This window comes from Leptonychotes weddellii, chromosome 7 (assembly GCF_054177405.1).
Source record: "Leptonychotes weddellii isolate Sample4059 chromosome 7, ASM5417740v2, whole genome shotgun sequence".
In the NCBI taxonomy this organism is placed as follows: domain Eukaryota; kingdom Metazoa; phylum Chordata; class Mammalia; order Carnivora; family Phocidae; genus Leptonychotes; species Leptonychotes weddellii.
Window position 1 is genome coordinate 33,553,539 of NC_138375.1, and position 18,390 is coordinate 33,571,928.

The 18,390-nt window shown below is 36.0% G+C and overlaps 1 protein-coding gene across 5 annotated transcripts in view; it reads left to right on the plus strand.

Annotated features, from left to right (window-relative positions):
* PARP8 (poly(ADP-ribose) polymerase family member 8) overlaps positions 1-18,390 on the plus strand; it is a 167,805-nt gene that overhangs the window by 90,079 nt on the left and 59,336 nt on the right. For all 5 annotated transcript variants that reach the window (XM_081826111.1, XM_081826109.1, XM_081826110.1 and 2 more), the window contains 5 exons: positions 33-103; positions 1,630-1,707; positions 2,820-2,914; positions 12,943-13,003; positions 13,448-13,538. In XM_081826111.1, coding sequence (XP_081682237.1) covers positions 33-103; positions 1,630-1,707; positions 2,820-2,914; positions 12,943-13,003; positions 13,448-13,538 — 396 coding nt within the window. The remainder of the gene's footprint in view (positions 1-32; positions 104-1,629; positions 1,708-2,819; positions 2,915-12,942; positions 13,004-13,447; positions 13,539-18,390) is intronic.

An 18,390-nucleotide genomic window follows, 5' to 3' on the forward strand; every position in this document is an offset into this window, starting at 1 on the left:
TAAAAACTGAAATGATGTTTTATAACTTTCAGAATTAAGGAAGACAAATGACACTAACTGTTGCTTATCCATAAAATCCAAATTACAGAAGGAAAATGGAGAGGTATGGAAATTGCATTTCATGTTTTATATTTATTGAAAACATACAGGCATATTTTAAATTTACCTTGTATTTCTAGTTAATATCATCACTGTTATTGGGGTTAAGATCGCATCTAGTGTATGGAACACAAGCTTGTAGCTGAGAGACTTAATGTGTGGGGAGGGTAGTGACCTAGAGTTAACTCTGAGAAGGAAGCTCCCTTTCAAATAATAGAAAGAATGTCAGTTTTAAATCTAAATCAGATACATACGAAGCTTTCTTTACTTATTCTCCGTACGTTCGTCAAATAACGTAGTTGACTAAGGAGCACTTATATAACTTACAGTTCTAACAGCTATATGTGGCTATCCATTGTTTCAGTGGGACCCTCACAGGTTCATTTGTAAAAGGTGGTCTCTTTAGCTAAGGTAGCAAAGATTATAGGTATGTAGAGTCATTATTATTGACCAATGTTAAAACAACAACAACAAATTCATACGCCCTTCCTCACCTTTAAAAAGTTTGCTTGAATCAGTCAATAAATACTAGACATTAAACAAACAAAATGAGTGCAACAGGACCAACAATTCTTTGCTCTTAACACTATGTACCCAATACGACCTTCCCTTTCTCTTAGTGTTGTATCATTCCCTCTACTCTTCTTTTTCCACAACGAGAACCACAGATTTAGCAGTACTGCCGCTAAAACCGAAAACTGTTCGCATTTTATCAAACCCAAATTCCCTTTTATAGGTTTTTCTTTTTCCTTAAGAATTTGAAATTTGTTCTGGAAATTTTAGGGATGATTCCAACACGTTGGATTAATAGATTCCTGTGTCTAGTGGAATTTGCCTTTCTTCTAATTATTTTAACAGAGCCAGGGATAGGAATATCATCATTAGTTACTTTAGATGAGTTTTCATTGTTTGCACTTTAGACACATAACAGATGTGGTTCAGTTAATTAGAAATTCAAACTTCAAGTTCAAGCATATTTAATTAAATATCCTTTTGAAATCTGAAGTCTAAAGCAAATAACTTCTATATGCAGAACGCTCTCTTTGTAATTAATTCATATTTATTTTCATAATTATTATTGGAGTTAAGAGTGCCTTTTGTTTCATACCATTGTGTAGAGTTGGCAGTGGAAGTGAGGACAGTCAGGGATAAATAATGCCGAGGAACTTTTTAATAAAAAATCGAATCAGTATGAACTTCTCAGAAGTTCTATCTGAACAAAGCCAAAGTTGTAGGTGATTATACATAGTTTATATATATATATATATATATATATATATAATGGTAAATTGTACAACACAAAATCGATGAAATAGAACTTTTAAAAAAGATATACATAGAGCTTAATACACTGACAAAATGTCTCCTACTATCTTTTGTTTTTGGTTTGTACTGCACCAACAATGTCTTTTATATAAAATCCAGGTGATAAGCACAAGACTTAATCCATTATGGCCATTATCTACTTTTTTTGAAAGAAAGCAAGCTAGTTTGACCATTAAAACTTTCTTCTGATTCTATTATTTTAAGGAGTCAAGACAAAATAGTACAGTGGAAGAAGATTCTGAAGGTGATAATGATTCTGAAGAATTTTATTATGGAGGACAGGTGAGTGCATCAGACCTCCCAACTATCCGCTCTCAGAGTCCACGGTAGGCATCCATGTCCTAGTGGATTCCTGTGCTTGTGGTCCGAGAGCCCTGCACGTTAGTTCTGTAACTGACTTGCAGATCTGTATAATTTCTCTGTTTCTTATTTGTACATATATTCAGAAATTAAGGTTACTTTGGCAATTCTTTGACTGTAATCACTCACTTGCATTGAAGTTATCTTAATTCATTACAGAGATTTTGCAGATGGCATTTTATTCTATTTCTGACTTTTACATTTCTTAAGCATGTTGGGCTCAGTGTTTTGAAATGATGACGCTTCTAACAAAAGCATGGATGGTTAGTTTTAAGTAGAACATGATTAACCTTTATAAAAATTGATGGTCCCGAGTTACTGAGCATCCTCAATATTTGTATTCATTGTCTTTTCCTCTTACACTGACGTAAAGTGTTTGTTGGAAAATTGTGATGAAGAAATATCATAATTTATATATATGAAAATGGTGTAGCCACATATGCATATATATAAAAGAATTCACTATTTTTCCAGGGTAGTGTTAAAGTTTTAACCTGTGCAGTTGATTTTAGGATATGGCTGTATATGGTGTCTTGTTCTGGTTCTGTAAACCTCTTGAACAAATATGTTTTGTAACTTGTGTAATGTAATGGGAAGGTAGTAGATCAAAGTGGTGCTTTTTTTGGTTGCTGTTGTTAGAGAACGTGCGTGCAAGCAGTGGGGTGGGGGGTGAGAGAGAGAGAGAGAATCTTAAGCAGGCTCCACGCCCAGCATGGAACCCAACATGGAGCTCAGTCTCACGACCCTGAGATCACGACCTGAGCCGAAATCAACAGTCGGGTGCTTAACCAACTGAGCCACCCAGGCACCCCTCTAATTTTACTTTTCGAGCATAATACGTTATATGAGACTTATGACGTAAGCGAACCTGTGAGCTTTAGTGAATATACTGCAGTATTCTATTTTTCAATGAAGATGACAGAGAAGATATCCCTGGCAGAACCTATAGGGGGACCTGCTCAAGAGATGGTTTGTATTTGATTCTTCTGATTCTCTTCACCCCAAGTCATTCCTGAACCATCCCTTTTTGTCAGGTGAACTATGATGGGGAACTGCGCAAGCACCCCCAGCTTGAGGCTGATCTGTCGGCAGTGAGAGAGCTATACGGGCCGCATGCAGTTTCTCTCAGGTAAATCAGTACCTCTCGTGAATAAAAATTAAAATGACTTGGTAAGTCATTGGGATTTTTCTGTTGAGTTATTTAAGTGGAAATATTCTTGGGCTTAGTTATATTTGAAATTTCTTAAGACATCCTGCTGTGTTTCTACTTATACAAAATGGACTATCTGTGGCTGTATGGATTTTTTTGGTTTTGTTTTTGGTACATGTGGTTTAAGAGTACATTGGTGCATTAAAGAAATTAGTTATTTTGGAGAGTTACTTTGATAAAATATCAGTCTTAAATAGCGTCCTAATCAGTTCCTTTAATAGACTTGGCCAGCTGGCCCATGCAGTCAGTCATAAATCAAGGACACATCATGTGAACAATAAAAGTAAATAATGCATAACCACTGGTGTCCAGATCACATTGTGATGTGATCTGACCCCAAAAAAAGAAAGGGGGAGAAAAAAAAGGACATAAGTTTGCAGTGCTTGTTTAAATGATAATATATTTTATCTTGCAGTTACTTCATATATAATTTGGTGATAAATTTAAAGACCATTATTTATCACTTTTAATTATTCAGAAGACCTCAGTATCCTTACCTACCATCTTCTCTCCCTAATTTAAAAAAGAAACTCTTTCCTGTCACTATCCTAGTTTCCCTCCACAACTCAGATCTGATTATTTAAGATTCTTCTTCTTTGCCTGATGGGCAGCCTCCAAGTTGCCATGGAATTTCAGACTCCGATCTCAGCCTGATCTCGGTTCCCGCTTTATCCACCCAAACCACCCAAGCCCGTTCTCCAGACGTGCTCTGTTCCCTCTTGACTTCCGGCGTTTGCACGAGCTTTTTTCTCACCAGTGAGTGCTTCATTCTTATTCAAGCCACAATCCAAAGGCCAGCTTCTCTGGAGCCTCCTTTGAGTTTCCAATGCCGATTAGTCGTTCTGCCCTTCGGACTCCCGTCACATTTGGCTTTCACCTCATTTATTGTGCTTCTCAACTTCTTGTGTCTTGTCATTATTGGTTTACTTCTCCCCCTCTAGACCCTAAATTCTGTGCATGCAGGGACAGTGCGCTATTTTGTTGGTTTGTTTTATTTTGTTTTGTTTTTGTTTTTTTAATCATGCTTATATTTTGTTACTTAATATAGCACAGGGAATATATGAAATATGGGCTGATGGATTCTTGATTGTTTGTATGGCATCCATGAAAGATGTTTACATTATCGGTTACTTTCTCTTCCATGGACATATCTAGATTTTGAGAGAGCCAACAAATAATTTAAGCTGGGAAGTACAACAGAACTACAATTGATAATTGTCAAGTGTTTCATTTTAACTTCAGAAACAAACTCACCACCACCTGCAGCCTCAGTAAACTGGGGTTATATACATCCATCCTGTCTCTCCCACTCATGGAGGTCTGGTCGGCTGCAGTGGACTGAGAGTGATTGGGATTATGCTTGGAAAAACAAATATTTGCAAATTTCAAGGTTTTAGCAAATTAGCTGCAATTATTTCTCAGTTGATCTCTACTGTGGCTCCAGGGTAAGGAATATGAATAGTCAGTAAGGGTGTTAGAATGAATAAATGAAGAAGGCAGTTAGGAATTTATCCATAAGTGGTTCAAAACAAGGATTAATTTTTTAACTTGAGTCGAAATTTGCTTGACTGCTTAAAACTTTGATCGCAGTAATTTAATCTCCTCCCCCACTAAAAAAAAATAAGTCTGGGATAGAGTTAATCATACAATACAACATATAGTTCAGCTTCTTTTCATTTGAGGTACCTATCATTTTAGGATATTGCCTTAATGCATGTTGATTACCTTTATACAAAGTTAAGGAACTATCTTGAACACACATTTCCATGCTAAGCTCTAATTACACTGCCATATATATATATATATATATATATATATATATATATATATATGGAATATTTTTTGTTCAGCAAGAATTTAAGTACCAGTGATCATCTCTATTAGTATTTTCCATTATTAATAAAATTATTGATAACTTACCAACTCTTGAAATTAGATAAATATTTGGAATTTCATTCAAATGAAATATTGAAAGTCATAAATGGCTTTGATTTTTTTTTTCCTCCTTCCCTATTTCACTTATAAGTTTTGATTCAATTTAAATCTCTATTAACATAAGCCATGTTCTTACCTGCTGTAGATTTTCTATAGCTGTAGATTTTCTATAGCTATCGAGAATGTTTCCAGAATAAATAACCTCCCAGAGGCCTCATGGTATAAAGTATGAACCACAGCAGGACTAGTCTGATTTACTTGAAATAAATATGAATGAATTTACTGTCTAGTATCGACTACTGAGGCTTGGGGACATGGCAAGAGTAGTAGTTAGGCATAAGGTCTTGGAACCTCCTTCCTTGCAAAGTTCTAAGCCTGCTGAAAACAGACTGTTCTAATTAGCTGTTCTTTTACTTAATTGAGGTTTATAAGAACTTAATGGAGTTTGAAGAACAAAAGTACCTCAATATGCATAATAGGCTATTTGGCGTCATTTTTTTTTTTTTTTTAATGTGACGTATTTAATGAGAAAGGCAGCTAACCACATCTAAGTTCTCTGTAAGAGATGAAAAGAACTGACATTGCCTCACTTGAGGCAAAAACCTCTTAAAGTAGGTTGAAAGAGGAGATAGAAACAGGGACTAATGACCAGTTCATTACTGAAGTAGGTAATTTCAGCTCTATGTGGCCATAGCATTCGAAAGCAGAATCCTGGCTGTGTTGAACCATACTTATAAACACTGATGACAGTTCCAGTTCATAGGCTCTTGTATTGGAAGTGAGTTAGATTTCTGGAGAAACAGGATAAACCATCAGTTTATTAGACTGAGTGAACATGTCTCATCTTGAATCATGCAGCAAAATGAGGATGTTTGATGTTTTTCATTATACATTTTCTCCTCTAGTCATGTATTTTAAAAAAAATTGATCAGTGCCATCGGAAAACAATTTGAGGTTAATGTTTTTAGAAAGGTGTGGGGAATTACAAGTCACAAAATTCTCACGTGGTCAGGAATGAAATGATTCTGACAATTTGCTTGTGGTGTTCACACGTCTAACCCATATGAAATAACCTTTGCTTTATGATCATACCATCTTCTGTTTTAAAAGTCGAAGCCATATGAGTAATATTCTAGCCTTTTTATGATGACTAATGCTTAATGAAGGTTAGAAGATTGCAAGATTGTGACTCTTCTGCATTTTTATTTTATTTTTTTATTTTTATTTTTAAAGATTTTATTTATTTATTTGAGAGAGAGAGAATGAGAGACAGAGAGCATGAGAAGGAGGAAGGTCAGAGGGAGAAGCAGACTCCCTGCTGAGCAGGGAGCCCGATGCGGGACTCGATCCCGGGACTCCAGGATCATGACCTGAGCCGAAGGCAGTCGCTTAACCAACTGAGCCACCCAGGCGCCCTCTTCTGCATTTTTAAAAAAGATTTTATTTATTTGAGAGAGAGAGGGTGCAAGAGAGAGAGCACAAATGAGGGGAGGGACAGAGGGCGAGGGAGAAGCCGACTCCCTGCTCAGCGTGGGGGCTTGATTCTCAGACTCTGGGATCATGACCTGAGTTGAAGGCAGACACTTAACCGCTTAACCGACTGAGCCACACAGGCGCCCCATCTTCTGCATTTTGATCACCTTTTGTGGATGGACAATTGTAATAGGGCCTTTTGGAGTTGATGTTCTGGAGGACAGGGCATACTGGGGAGTTTTTAAGGTTGAGGAGGTTGTGCAACTATATTCAGGCCCACATACTTCCTTGAGAGAGGGAGGAAGGGAGGGCGGGAAGGAGGGAGGGAGGGAAAGAGAGCAAGAAAGAGAAAGGAGAGGGGAGGGGAGGGGAAGGAGAGAAAAGCCACAAAAATCTGTATGAACCACTTATTCTGGGTTTCTGCATTTCCATTTGTAGTGACCGGTAGGATTACCTACAGATCTTCTGGTTCCTGTCCTCTGGTATTTGGCAGCATTTTATTTCTCTGCCCCTTTAATGTGATGAGTGGATACAGCTAATTTTGTCCAGTGAAATGTGAGTGTGGGTACTAGTGCAGGAGTTCCCGTTTCCCCCAGGCTCCCATCACCATGGGCTCCTGAGTGACCCCAGTGAGGAGTAACTCCCCTCCAGCCCTCCGAGTCCATAGGGAACATGTAGCGTTCATGATGTATAAATCCTTTTTTTGTGTTAAACCATTGAGAGCTGAAGAGGTCTGTTACTAAAGCATACCTTAACCTACGTTGAAGACGTCATTCATCAAAAGATTTGCCGTTGGATATTTGTAGTGTCCTTTCCAGCTATTGGTACTCCCACTCCTGCTTCTGGAGCCTCCAGAAAAATGGTCTGACTCAAAACCAGGGGAAAGTGACGACAGGAAGCACCTAGAAGAAACAAAGGGGGGAGTATTTTCCAAAAACACTGGCCCGTAATCTAGTTGAAAGCTTCAGAATGTCAGGTCCCAGACAGTCACCCCTATTCCCAGTGCCTGTACTTTCTTCAAGTAAAACCAAGGATTTTTCAGCGGGGGAGGAGGGGTTGTAGAAACTGTATCTCTTATACACTGTCATTTTGTATCGCCTTTTTTTATCTGGACCTAGTTTTTACATTCTTCTCAGTCTTGTTGCCTTTTAGAGAAACTTCAGAGCACTTTGGATACAGTCTTGCAAATGCTTTAATCTACCAAGATTTCTTTCTGACTACTTGAGTTTGCATATTTCTTGGCCCATTCACAAACATCTCTCCCACACTGAGCAAAAAACACACATTGAGTAGGCATGCAGAGAGAGACAGGGAACGCTTGTTGAGTTTCAGATGTCATAGAAGGTGTTATGTTTCCTCACAGAATCTATTTCTTCTCAGAATGTAACTGACCAGTCACTGAATGCAAGAAATAACTGAATAGTAATGATTTTAGTTCCCGAGAACCTGTGATAGAATTTCATGTAAGTGTGTATATGTATAATTTCCTTGACAGCTAATAAGGGAAGGCTAGATATCTAATAATATTTTTATAACCAGTGCAATCACTGCTAATTCTGATCAGGTAGTGTTATAAAACATCACAACAGTATAATGAATAAGCTGTAGTTTTATAGAGAAAGGAGGACCAGGAGAGATGGTCTAACATTTACTATATTGTGAGTATGGATGTTGTGTCTCATTAATGATGATGTTATCTTGATTAGTTCCATTAAAAATTAGGAGAAGAAATTGCCAAGAATTCTAACACATAGTGCCCTCAAAAATACATGTTCATAGAAAAATACATTTCGTACATATGTTCTTAAATGAACTAGGTCATATGTAAATATCCAAAATCAAATGACCAGATTTCAAGATATGTTGATTGAAAGAGTAGCTCAGATGTCTGGGAAAAAAAAAATTGTGAAGCAGTCCTTTCTCAGTTCCAGGGTGTAACAACTGCATCAGATCATTTCTGTGTTGTTCTCCTTATCTTAAAAAAGTATTCAGGTTCAATTTGATGTGATCTTTTCACAGTGAATAAATATAGGCAGTGCATGAAATTATTTTGAGTTATTATAAACCCAATACAGCATTCAGGACACAATCAGATATCTGGCTTCACAATTCAAGTTGCATTCATATTTCAGGCTTTTGACTTGATTCTGCATTTGCTATTCATGAGATCCGGGGCAACTGAAAGTTATTCAGATATAGAAGCAATCCTGATGACTGGGTCGCTGCATCTGGACAAACTGTAATCACGCTTTGTAATCTCGCAGTGGGAAATCTGAAATTACTGGCATTATATAAAAAGGGCATCACAACGGAAATTGGTTTGCATATACGCAGTGCTGTTGTGAATTCTTTGAAGTGTGGCATAAAAACAAAAAGTGTAACTATTTACAGATCTACACCTGCAGAATCCAGTTAATTGCAAATCTTTAATGCCTCTGCCTCTTCAAAATTCTGTATTTGTGTTCTGTCTTTGTGCTCTGCTGTGGCAGGGAAGAGCACTTATAATTTTGTTGTTGTTGTTGAAATAAATTGATAGTGTTAGAAATTAGGAAGATACTAACCACAAGAATGTTGAAGAAATCATATAAAGAATACTTAAAGATACACATATTAAATGTTTTAAAAGAATACATGTCACTTTCTGATCATAACTTTATGATAAATTCTGTTGAAGTGGTCTGGAAAACTCTGAAGAAAACAGCTGTGGGTAAGGTTCTTACTGATTTCTCTTGTCTCTGATTCCCTTCTTTCAGCCTCTAATTGCACCAGTCTTGCCACTGTAACTAAATTCAAACAAAAGTTATTCTCCCTTGGGAAACTGGCAGTGACCCGAGCAAATGAACGCCTGGTGATGATGGGGATGTGGAAAGTGGTCGCTGTGATAAGCTGACTGGTGCGATTAGAAATGGTCATAACCTTTTAAATAGTAATTAAATGACATATATCAAGACTCCCAAATATAGTTATATTATTTATTTCATGCAGTAATTTTAGAAATGATTCTGTGAGAAGACAGATGCACATAGATTTTTATCCAGAGGCCTTTTTATCAATATTTACAGTGTAAAAAAAAAAAAAAATCAATAGCCTCATAATTTTAACATTATTTTATTATAGAATTGTATTTATACAAATACAACCGTTTAATTCTATGATTTTGAAGAATATTTCATAATATAGAAAAATACTTATTTTAGAAGAAGTGAAAGAGCAGGACAGATTTTTATATACCATATAAAAATATGGAATGAGATATAAGCGAAGATAATATCTGAGTGGTAGTATTATAAGTTGCTTTTGTGTGTTTTTCTGACATTTTATAAAATGAGCTTATATTACCGTAGTAATCAGAAAAAGTAGATATGTTTTAAAAAATTTTTTTAAATTTTATTTATTTATGTGACACAGAGAGAGACAGCGAGAGAGGGAACACAAGCAGGTGGAGAGGTAGAGAGAGAGAAGCAGACTTCCCGCCGAGCAGGGAGCCCGATGCGGGGCTCAATCCCAGGACTCGGATCATGACCTGAGCTGAAGGCAGATGCTTAACTGACTGAGCCACCCAGGCGCCCCAGAAAACACATAAATTTTATATAAAATAGGTTTTACCCACAATCTACAGTTAATAAATAAGTACTTTTTTAAAAAAAAAGTTTTGGTTTTTCTATTTCTATTTTATTTAAAAAGGGAATTTCAGTTTCCATGCATTTTTGGTAATCTACTTGCTCCAAATAGTATATTTTGGAACATAACCCTCTGGATAGTAAATATTTTTATATCAACTTCTTTAGTAATGGGTAAAAAATTTTTCTATTGTACCAGTGTGCTATACTTTAAGTATTTCCTTATTATTTAATATTTGTTTCTGTCCCCAGTTTCTACACTCACAAACATCCTTCTAGGCAGAGGTTTACACATACTTGTTACAGTTTTCACCCCACTTAAATGTCTATTGAACATCATTAATAATTGATCCTCATCATTACATTTAGTGGTTCTTTCTTTTAATTTGCCAACACAAAAGATGTTTGGCTTTTATATTTATGAATAAATTGCTGATGTTTAAGATTGGCAAATTATGACCACTGGGTCGTGGGGCCCATTTTTGAACAGCCTGAGAGATACAGATAGTGTTTGCTTTTTTAAAAGGATTTAAAGAAAAGCAAAAACCAAGAGGAATATGTGACAGAGACCAGAAAAGGCCTGAAAAGGCTAAAATACTTACTATCTTGACCTTTACAGGAAAAGCTTGCTGACCCCTGAACCAGAGGCATAAAAGAGATGGTTTATTTGCTTGGTCCTTATTCTTGGCATGGTGTCTGTATAATTTCATAAATAAATTGGCATATTTTTGTATCTAAATTTGCATATCACATCATGTCTAAATTTGCATAAGGTTGCAAGTGTTCTTATCCTTTATGAATAACACAGATTTTTTTATTATGTTATGTTAATCACCATACATTACATCATTAGTTTTTGATGTGATGTTCCATGATTCATTGTTTGCATATAACACCCAGTGCTCCATTCAATACGTGCCCTCCTTAATACCCAATCACAGGGCTAACCCATCCACCCACCCCCCTGGCCCTCTAGAACCCTCAGTTTGTTTCTCAGAGTCCATAGTCTCTCATGGTTCGTCTCCCCTCCGATTTCCCCTCCATGCAGTGTTTTTAAAAATTCAATTACTATGTGAATAATTTTTATCCCTTTTCTTTTTTATGTAATCTAAAAATATTATCATCAAAGAATAAAAAATACAATTTCATAAATAGTGAAAATGTGGTCAGTGGTTTGATATATATATATTTTTAATTTTTTAATTTTTTTTTAAAGATTTTTATCTATTCATTTGAGAGAGAGAGGGAGAGTGCACGTTCAGAGGGGTGGGGCAGAGGAGAGGGACAGGCTGAGCAGGGAGCCCTGTTTTGATATATTTTTAAGGGGTTGATGGAGAAAGCACAGAGGCTGAGTTCTTATATTCTTTTTTTTTTTTTTTTAAGATTTTATTTATTTGAGAGAGAGGGAGAGTGAGAGGGAGAGTGAGAGGGAGAAGCAGACTCCCTGCCGAGCAGGGAGCCCGATGCAGGGCTCGATCCCAGGACCCTGGGATCATGACCCGAGCTGAAGGCAGACGCTTAACCGACTGAGCCACCCAGGTGCCCTGAGTTCTTATATTCTAAATGCTGCTTTTTGTGTGTCATAGACATTAAAAATCAAAAAACCCCTTCGATTCCTTCATTCATCAAATTACGTAAAACCATTTGATCATTAGAAGTGTCTTCTCTGAACCCTAGACAAGTGCCACAGTTTTGTATTATATTAACCTTACTTGAATACGTAATACACAGAAATTATCATTGAGTACTATGTGCCAGATAATATCCCACAAACGGTTTTGAAATTGAACATGAATTCAATGCCTGACTTCCCCACTGACTTATCGACTCTTTGGCATCTGATTTCAATTCTCTAAAGCTCAGTTTCCTTGTTTGCAAATGAGGGTAGTAATGGTATCCTCGTCAGAAGGCTATGATGAGGACCCTGCAAAGTGATAGTTTATTGAATAGTGAACCGATTAATCACCTGTGTAAATAAATAGGATGTGTGTGTTTAAATCTTGGCTCTGCTGCAGAGTGATGATGGGTAAGTTACTTTATTACTCTGAGCCTCAGTTAATGCGTATATAAATTAAAGGTGGTGGTGGGACCTACCGTGCACCGTGATCACACGTATGTAAAATTCTTAGAATAATTTCTGGCACATGAGTGCTTAATAAATACTGGCAGCTAACTTTTATCATTTCAGTTATCTGTATAATTTTATTTCTCATCCTATATAGCATTTGTAACTTCATACTTTTATAAAAATATAAATACAGATTTATGTATATAGAGAATCTGGGGAAACTATTGTTTTTATGTTCTTTCATGTATGCTGGTTTACGGCTCTACATGGGCTGGAGAAAGGTTGGTGTTTAGAACGTCTTCGTGTGGCACATGGTGTTGTTACTTGTTTTAATTTGGATATATCAGACTTCCAGAGCTGCCTATCAAAACACGATGACATGTAAGCGGCAGAGCCCGTGGATCCGGTCAGAACCAGTGATGTTTAGCATGGAAGGGAAAGTCGTGGGCACATCCTTGTGGCAGTGAATTATTTTCCCACCCTTTCTTCCTGTCAGAAACTCCTTCCTTTGCCCTTTGAGGCAACTCTTCCTCTTCAGAGAGCACAACGAAAACCAAGTGGTTGAATTCGCCACAGAGAACTGGGGATGTTTGAAACTATGAAGCAAACAATTCTTGAATTTATGTATGCAAATGCATGTACGTAAAAATAGAAAGATGTTTATAGATGGTATAAATAGTCACAGGAGATGACAATCCAACTACATGGAGTTTGTTAATTCATGTCCCCAGTCACTTCTGAGCGCTCTGTGGAGATCAGTGAGAAGAGTTAGGGATTGAATCTTTGACTTAAAGGAGCACACATTATCTTTTAAGGAAAATGGAAAAATAAGTGTTAATCTTTGCTTTCAGGGAATACGGAGCCATTGATGATGTAGATATTGATCTGCATATTGATGTTAGCTTTCTGGATGTAAGTATCAATTTATACAATATGATTGGTACATTCAAAAACGTTTATTTGTATTGTTGGAAAAAATTAAATATTTGCTTCTCATTATTAGTAACAAGCTGATTTTGTTAAAGTGATTATAGAGAAATACAGTGACTGGCTGAAGAAACACATTTTATATATGTATATTTTTACATTGGTTCTTTTAATATATTCTGAAATTTATGGGCTCTTAATATAGTACTTCATTATTTCTTAAATTTTCACTTTAATTTTCCTGTGTAGAAGGTAAAAATTAAGAATACTTTGACATTCTTTTCCAAACCCTAGGTCTTGAGGTAATTTGTGAGCCTTATTGATTTATGTATTTCTTCAAAATAAATTTAAAAAAGCGTTTCATTTTGGAAAAAAAAATCAAGAACTCTATAAAAGGTGACTAATTCATCTTTTAATATATTTGCACAGGAGGAGATTGCTGTGGCTTGGGAAGTGATTCGAACAGAACCTATAATTGTCCGACTACACTGTTCCCTTACACAGTATTTAAATGGCCCAGGTTAGTTTTATTTCTCTGTTTACTATTTTGAGTATGAATTAGTTGTGCTTTGGGCGTGAAAGGGAGTGTTCATTTGGTAATTCTGAGCATAATAGCAGCTATCTTGATAATGGTATTTAAATATACTTGCATCCTAACAAAGATGGTTTATTGCCAGTATAACTTATGGAAACAGAAACATACAACATTTAGTTGTATAGATTTCAGGAGTTGACAAGTTGCTGTGAAACAAACAAATAAAACCTAAAAGAGAACTTTGCATATAGTAGAGGCTCAGTAAGTATATTTTGGGTTGCCCTTAGATTTAATTATTTATGTCTCTGATTCTGGGATTCGATTTTAATGTTTACTTATCCCACCTTTGATTACTGATGAATTTAGCCTAACTATAAATATAACATACTTCTATTTTTAAAAATGGAGATCTTAGTAATATTTTTGTTTTCCACTATCTTGAAGGATGATTTTGCTATATCTCAAGTGATAGCTATTTACAGCAAAGGACATGATTATTAAATCTTGCCAATACTTACTGGATTACGATATCTTCCCCTACCAGATACACATGCACATGCGTGCATCTGCACGTGCACGCACACACACGCGTGCACACACACACACTGTATCTACTCATGTTGCTACAGTTATATACTGCTGAATAACAAACCACCCCAAACTTACTGGCTAAAAACAGCTTATCATCTCTCACTGTTCTTTGAGCTCAGCTGAGCAGTTCTTGCTTGGAGTCTCCCATGCCTTTGGAAGTCAGGTGGTAGATGGAGCTTATGTCAACTAAAGGCTCTTCTAGGTTGGATGCTCAAGATGCTGGACTTTGAGATATCTTGCAGTTGATGAGTGTGTCATCTTGGAGCTCAGCTGCGGCCCCTTGACTTGACTGTTGACCTTACACGTGGCTTCTTCATGTGGTTCCGGTTTCTTGTAGCATGGTGACTGGGGTCCGAAAGCAAGTGTTACAAGAGACAGGCTGTGGATGCCACCTGGAAAAAGGCACAGTGAATGTTCCGCTGTATTGTATTGTTCAAAGCAGTTGAAAAACCCACCCAGAATCAAGGGATATGGACATAGACAGCACCTCTTGAAGTCAAGGCCGTCTTCACACATCCTTTACTGTGATGTTGGCATGTTTTTCTTTAGGCATATTAAGGAACTTAACATCTACTATTAGCTTTTACCCAAGAAAGATCCCTGACCCATTCCAAGTTTATGAAATACATAGGAAAATCTTTCATTTTGAAAAAGTTTCTGTTGAGTCACCTATTTTCTGTTTTTGTATAATGATTTCTACTTAAATAATCAGCTCTTAATATAAACAACATATGATTTAATGCCAGGCAAAGACAACTAGATGTTACATATTTTTATTGTGATTATTTCAAATGTGTAGAAATGTAAGAAAGAAGAAAAAGAATTACTCATAATCCCTCTATAGTGAGAAACCTGTGAATAGTTTGGTGTTTCTCTTTTCTCTGCACACATGGCTCATTTTCATAAAGTTGACATTGAACTGTATAGTTATACACCTTAATGTTATGTCATGAGACTGTCCTCAAGTCATTAAATATTCTAAAATGGAATAATTTGTAATATCTGCACAGTATTCCAGGTATAAGTGTATGTGTTTTTGCTTTTTCCCCAGATACTTTGTTGTATGGTTAAGTTTTTTTCTTTCTATAGGGATTTGATATGTGACCATTCGATTTTATTCTGTTGGTGGTTAAAAGAAAAAGCAGCTCTTCTGTCTGAACTTTTTTTTTTTTTTTAATTATCAGGGTTAGGAACAAAATTGGGTCAGTTCATCTCTACTCACACTACTCCATCTGTGTGAGATGAGAATGTGGCATGCTTTTATGTAATCTTACCACTGTTACTCACTTTTTAAATATAATCTTGAATTTTAGGCAGAGATTATCCTTTTCAACGTCTCTTTAAAGATTTGTTATATTTCCATGGTTTTGTAAATGTTCTAACAATTATTCTAATTCACGTTTAGATGATTGTATTGTTCAGTACCCCTTTTTCGGTATTACAGCTCATCCATAATTTAGTCCTTCTGTTTTCATTTCTATTAGTTGATTTGCTACCTAATAGTTTGTAAACCAAAGAAACATGAGGATTATGCTTGTTTTTTTCATACTGGAGAATGTCTCTCTCATTTTGTGAATGAGACACACTTGACCAACTGTAAGTTTATGGGGTTATTATAGTCCCCCCCCCCAAAAAAAGGTAAAAATACTTGAGAGACTTCTGCTAGTTTGTGTCTGAAGTGTTTTAATTTTGTTCATTTGCAAGACATCTATTTTGGCGTTGCTTGTGTTTTGTTATGTGTACTTATTGGGCTATTTTTTCCCTCTTTTTCCTTAATATTATCTTTTACGTATTTATTTTTCAATTGGTACCCTTTGGTCTTAATTTACCTCAAACAAGTTTTGTGACTAATCCAAGGTTTAGACTGACCTAGTTAGCAGTTCTTTTTGAAAGCATTCATTGCTAAGTTTTGGAAATGTATGAGTAATACTTATTTGAGCTGTAATATTTGATCAGGGCTAATCTGACAAAATATCTGTAAGTGAACAAGAATGATAAGAATTAAAGAAATATACCTCCTTATCCACTTTAATATTAAAGATTATTTTCAATGTATATGAGGAAATATATTTTAAATAAAAAGACATGATTATTCTTATTATGTATTTTTTTCAGCATTGCTGGTGTAAAAGTCTAGTTTCTGATCTGAAAGGCAAGGCTGCTTTTAGTTTAATGTGATAAACAACCAACATTATTAAAAATGTTTTTCTGTGCAAATCATCTCATTATTGGCACCTGCACATGTACATGATCAGTGTTAGAATCATTTCCACGTATCTTAAGCAGCCCTCACTTACTGCCTTCCCAACCTACGTTATATGAAAGACAAGGAAAAATCGAATAACTTTCATCTTTTTTAAAACATAAAAATATTTCTCTAGTGCATTCTGTCAAGTTCTTCCTCAGTCTGTTGTCCCTAAAAATGAACCCTCGTGGGGAATTATTTGGTTATTTTAAGGTAACTTTTAAATAAATTTAGGAAGAATAGACATTTTTATATTCACTTTTCCTTTATTCCTTTAAAGGAAGATTTGTTCATTGTTTTTAATTTTATGTATCAGTACCATTCTGTGTTTTTTGGTTTTTTTTCTGCCTGAGGTCAGTAATTTTAGCTAAATTTATTCATGAGTACTTGTTTGCTTAATGGGACTTTTATATTCCAGTTTATTTTCTAACTGATTCTTAGTTATCAGAAAACTATTACTTTTAAAAATTTTTATAAAAATTGAGGTGCCTGGTTTCTTCGTTGATTAAGTGTCCAACTCTTGATTTTGGCTCAGGTCATGATCTCAGGGTTGTGAGATTGAGCCATGCATCGAGCTCTGTGCTGAGTGTGGAGTCTGCTTAAGATTCTCTCTCTCTCTCTCCCTCTACCCCTCCTTCCTGCTGTCTCTCTCTATCTCTCTCTCAAAAAAAATTATAAAAATTAATCTAAAACATTTTTAGATTTACGGAAAAATTGTAAAGGTAGTACAGTGTCCCCATATACTCTGCATCCAGTTTCACTGGTTATTAACATCTGAATACACTCAAGGCAACTAATAGTAATAATTAATTTCATTAATTTAATAGTAGTATAAGTTTTATCACTTGAATCTTGGAATAGTTTTGAAAGTAACATCTTGTTAGCTCTTTCAGTATATTCTAAAATTTGGGTCATCCAGATTTTATACTACTAGTTGAGTCAGTGTTTGTAACTTACATTTCTCTAGAAGATTTATCATTTTGGTAAAATATTGATGTTTATTTTCTAGTCATTCATAGTATGAATAAGTTTTGGTCTTTGTATCATTAATTTGTAGGAATAATTTATATATTCTGGGTAAACATTTTGTGTCTCTTATCTCTCTTTTCTCTCTCTCTTTCTCTGTGTATCTTATATAATTTCTTCCGGTGACAATTTCAGTTCTTCTAGTGCATTTTGGATTTTTCAAAAACCAGGTCCCTTTTGTTTCTCTGCCTCCATCTCCCCAGTCACTTTTCCCACCTACCTGGGAATAGATTGTGTCTTCTTAAATCTTTTAAGAGAGAGCATAGCATGTTCCAATTTTGTCATCTTTTCTTAAAAAAAAAAAAAAAAAAAAATTCTGCTGAGTTTTCAAGATGTTAGGATTTTTCTTATTCATTTTTGAATTTCTGTAGCCCTGGGTTTGGGATAGGAGGGATTCGAGTGATGTCCACTCTGTTCTTCAGTCTGTATCTAAGGATTAGCATGCTTTTGGAAAAGGAACTTATTGATGATACTAACAACAGTTTTCTTTGATCAGTGGAGTGTTTGTGTCCCAGAGTAACTGCCAACACGGGGGGTGAGGAAATTGGGGATACCAGTTTGGTTCCAATGTGGAGCACGTGTGATCTGAGAACGTCCTGTTAACAAAGACAGTTCACCACCTCCACTGATCCAGAACACAGTATCTCTTGCCAATTACTTTAATAAGTTCCTGAGTGATCTTTCCTACTTCTACCCTTGTTTTCTAATGACCAAGAATGATCTCCAAAATCTATATATATAAACCATAAATAGCAATGTATAAGACTGTGTATATGGGGCGCCTGGGTGGCTCAGTTGGTTGGGCGACTGCCTTCGGCTCAGGTCATGATCCTGGAGTCCCGGGATCGAGTCCCGCATCGGGCTCCCTGCTCGGCAGGGAGTCTGCTTCTCCCTCTCCTGCTCCCCACTCTTGTGCTCTTTCTCTCTCTCACTCTCTCTCAAATAAATAAATAAAATCTTTAAAAAAAAAAAAAA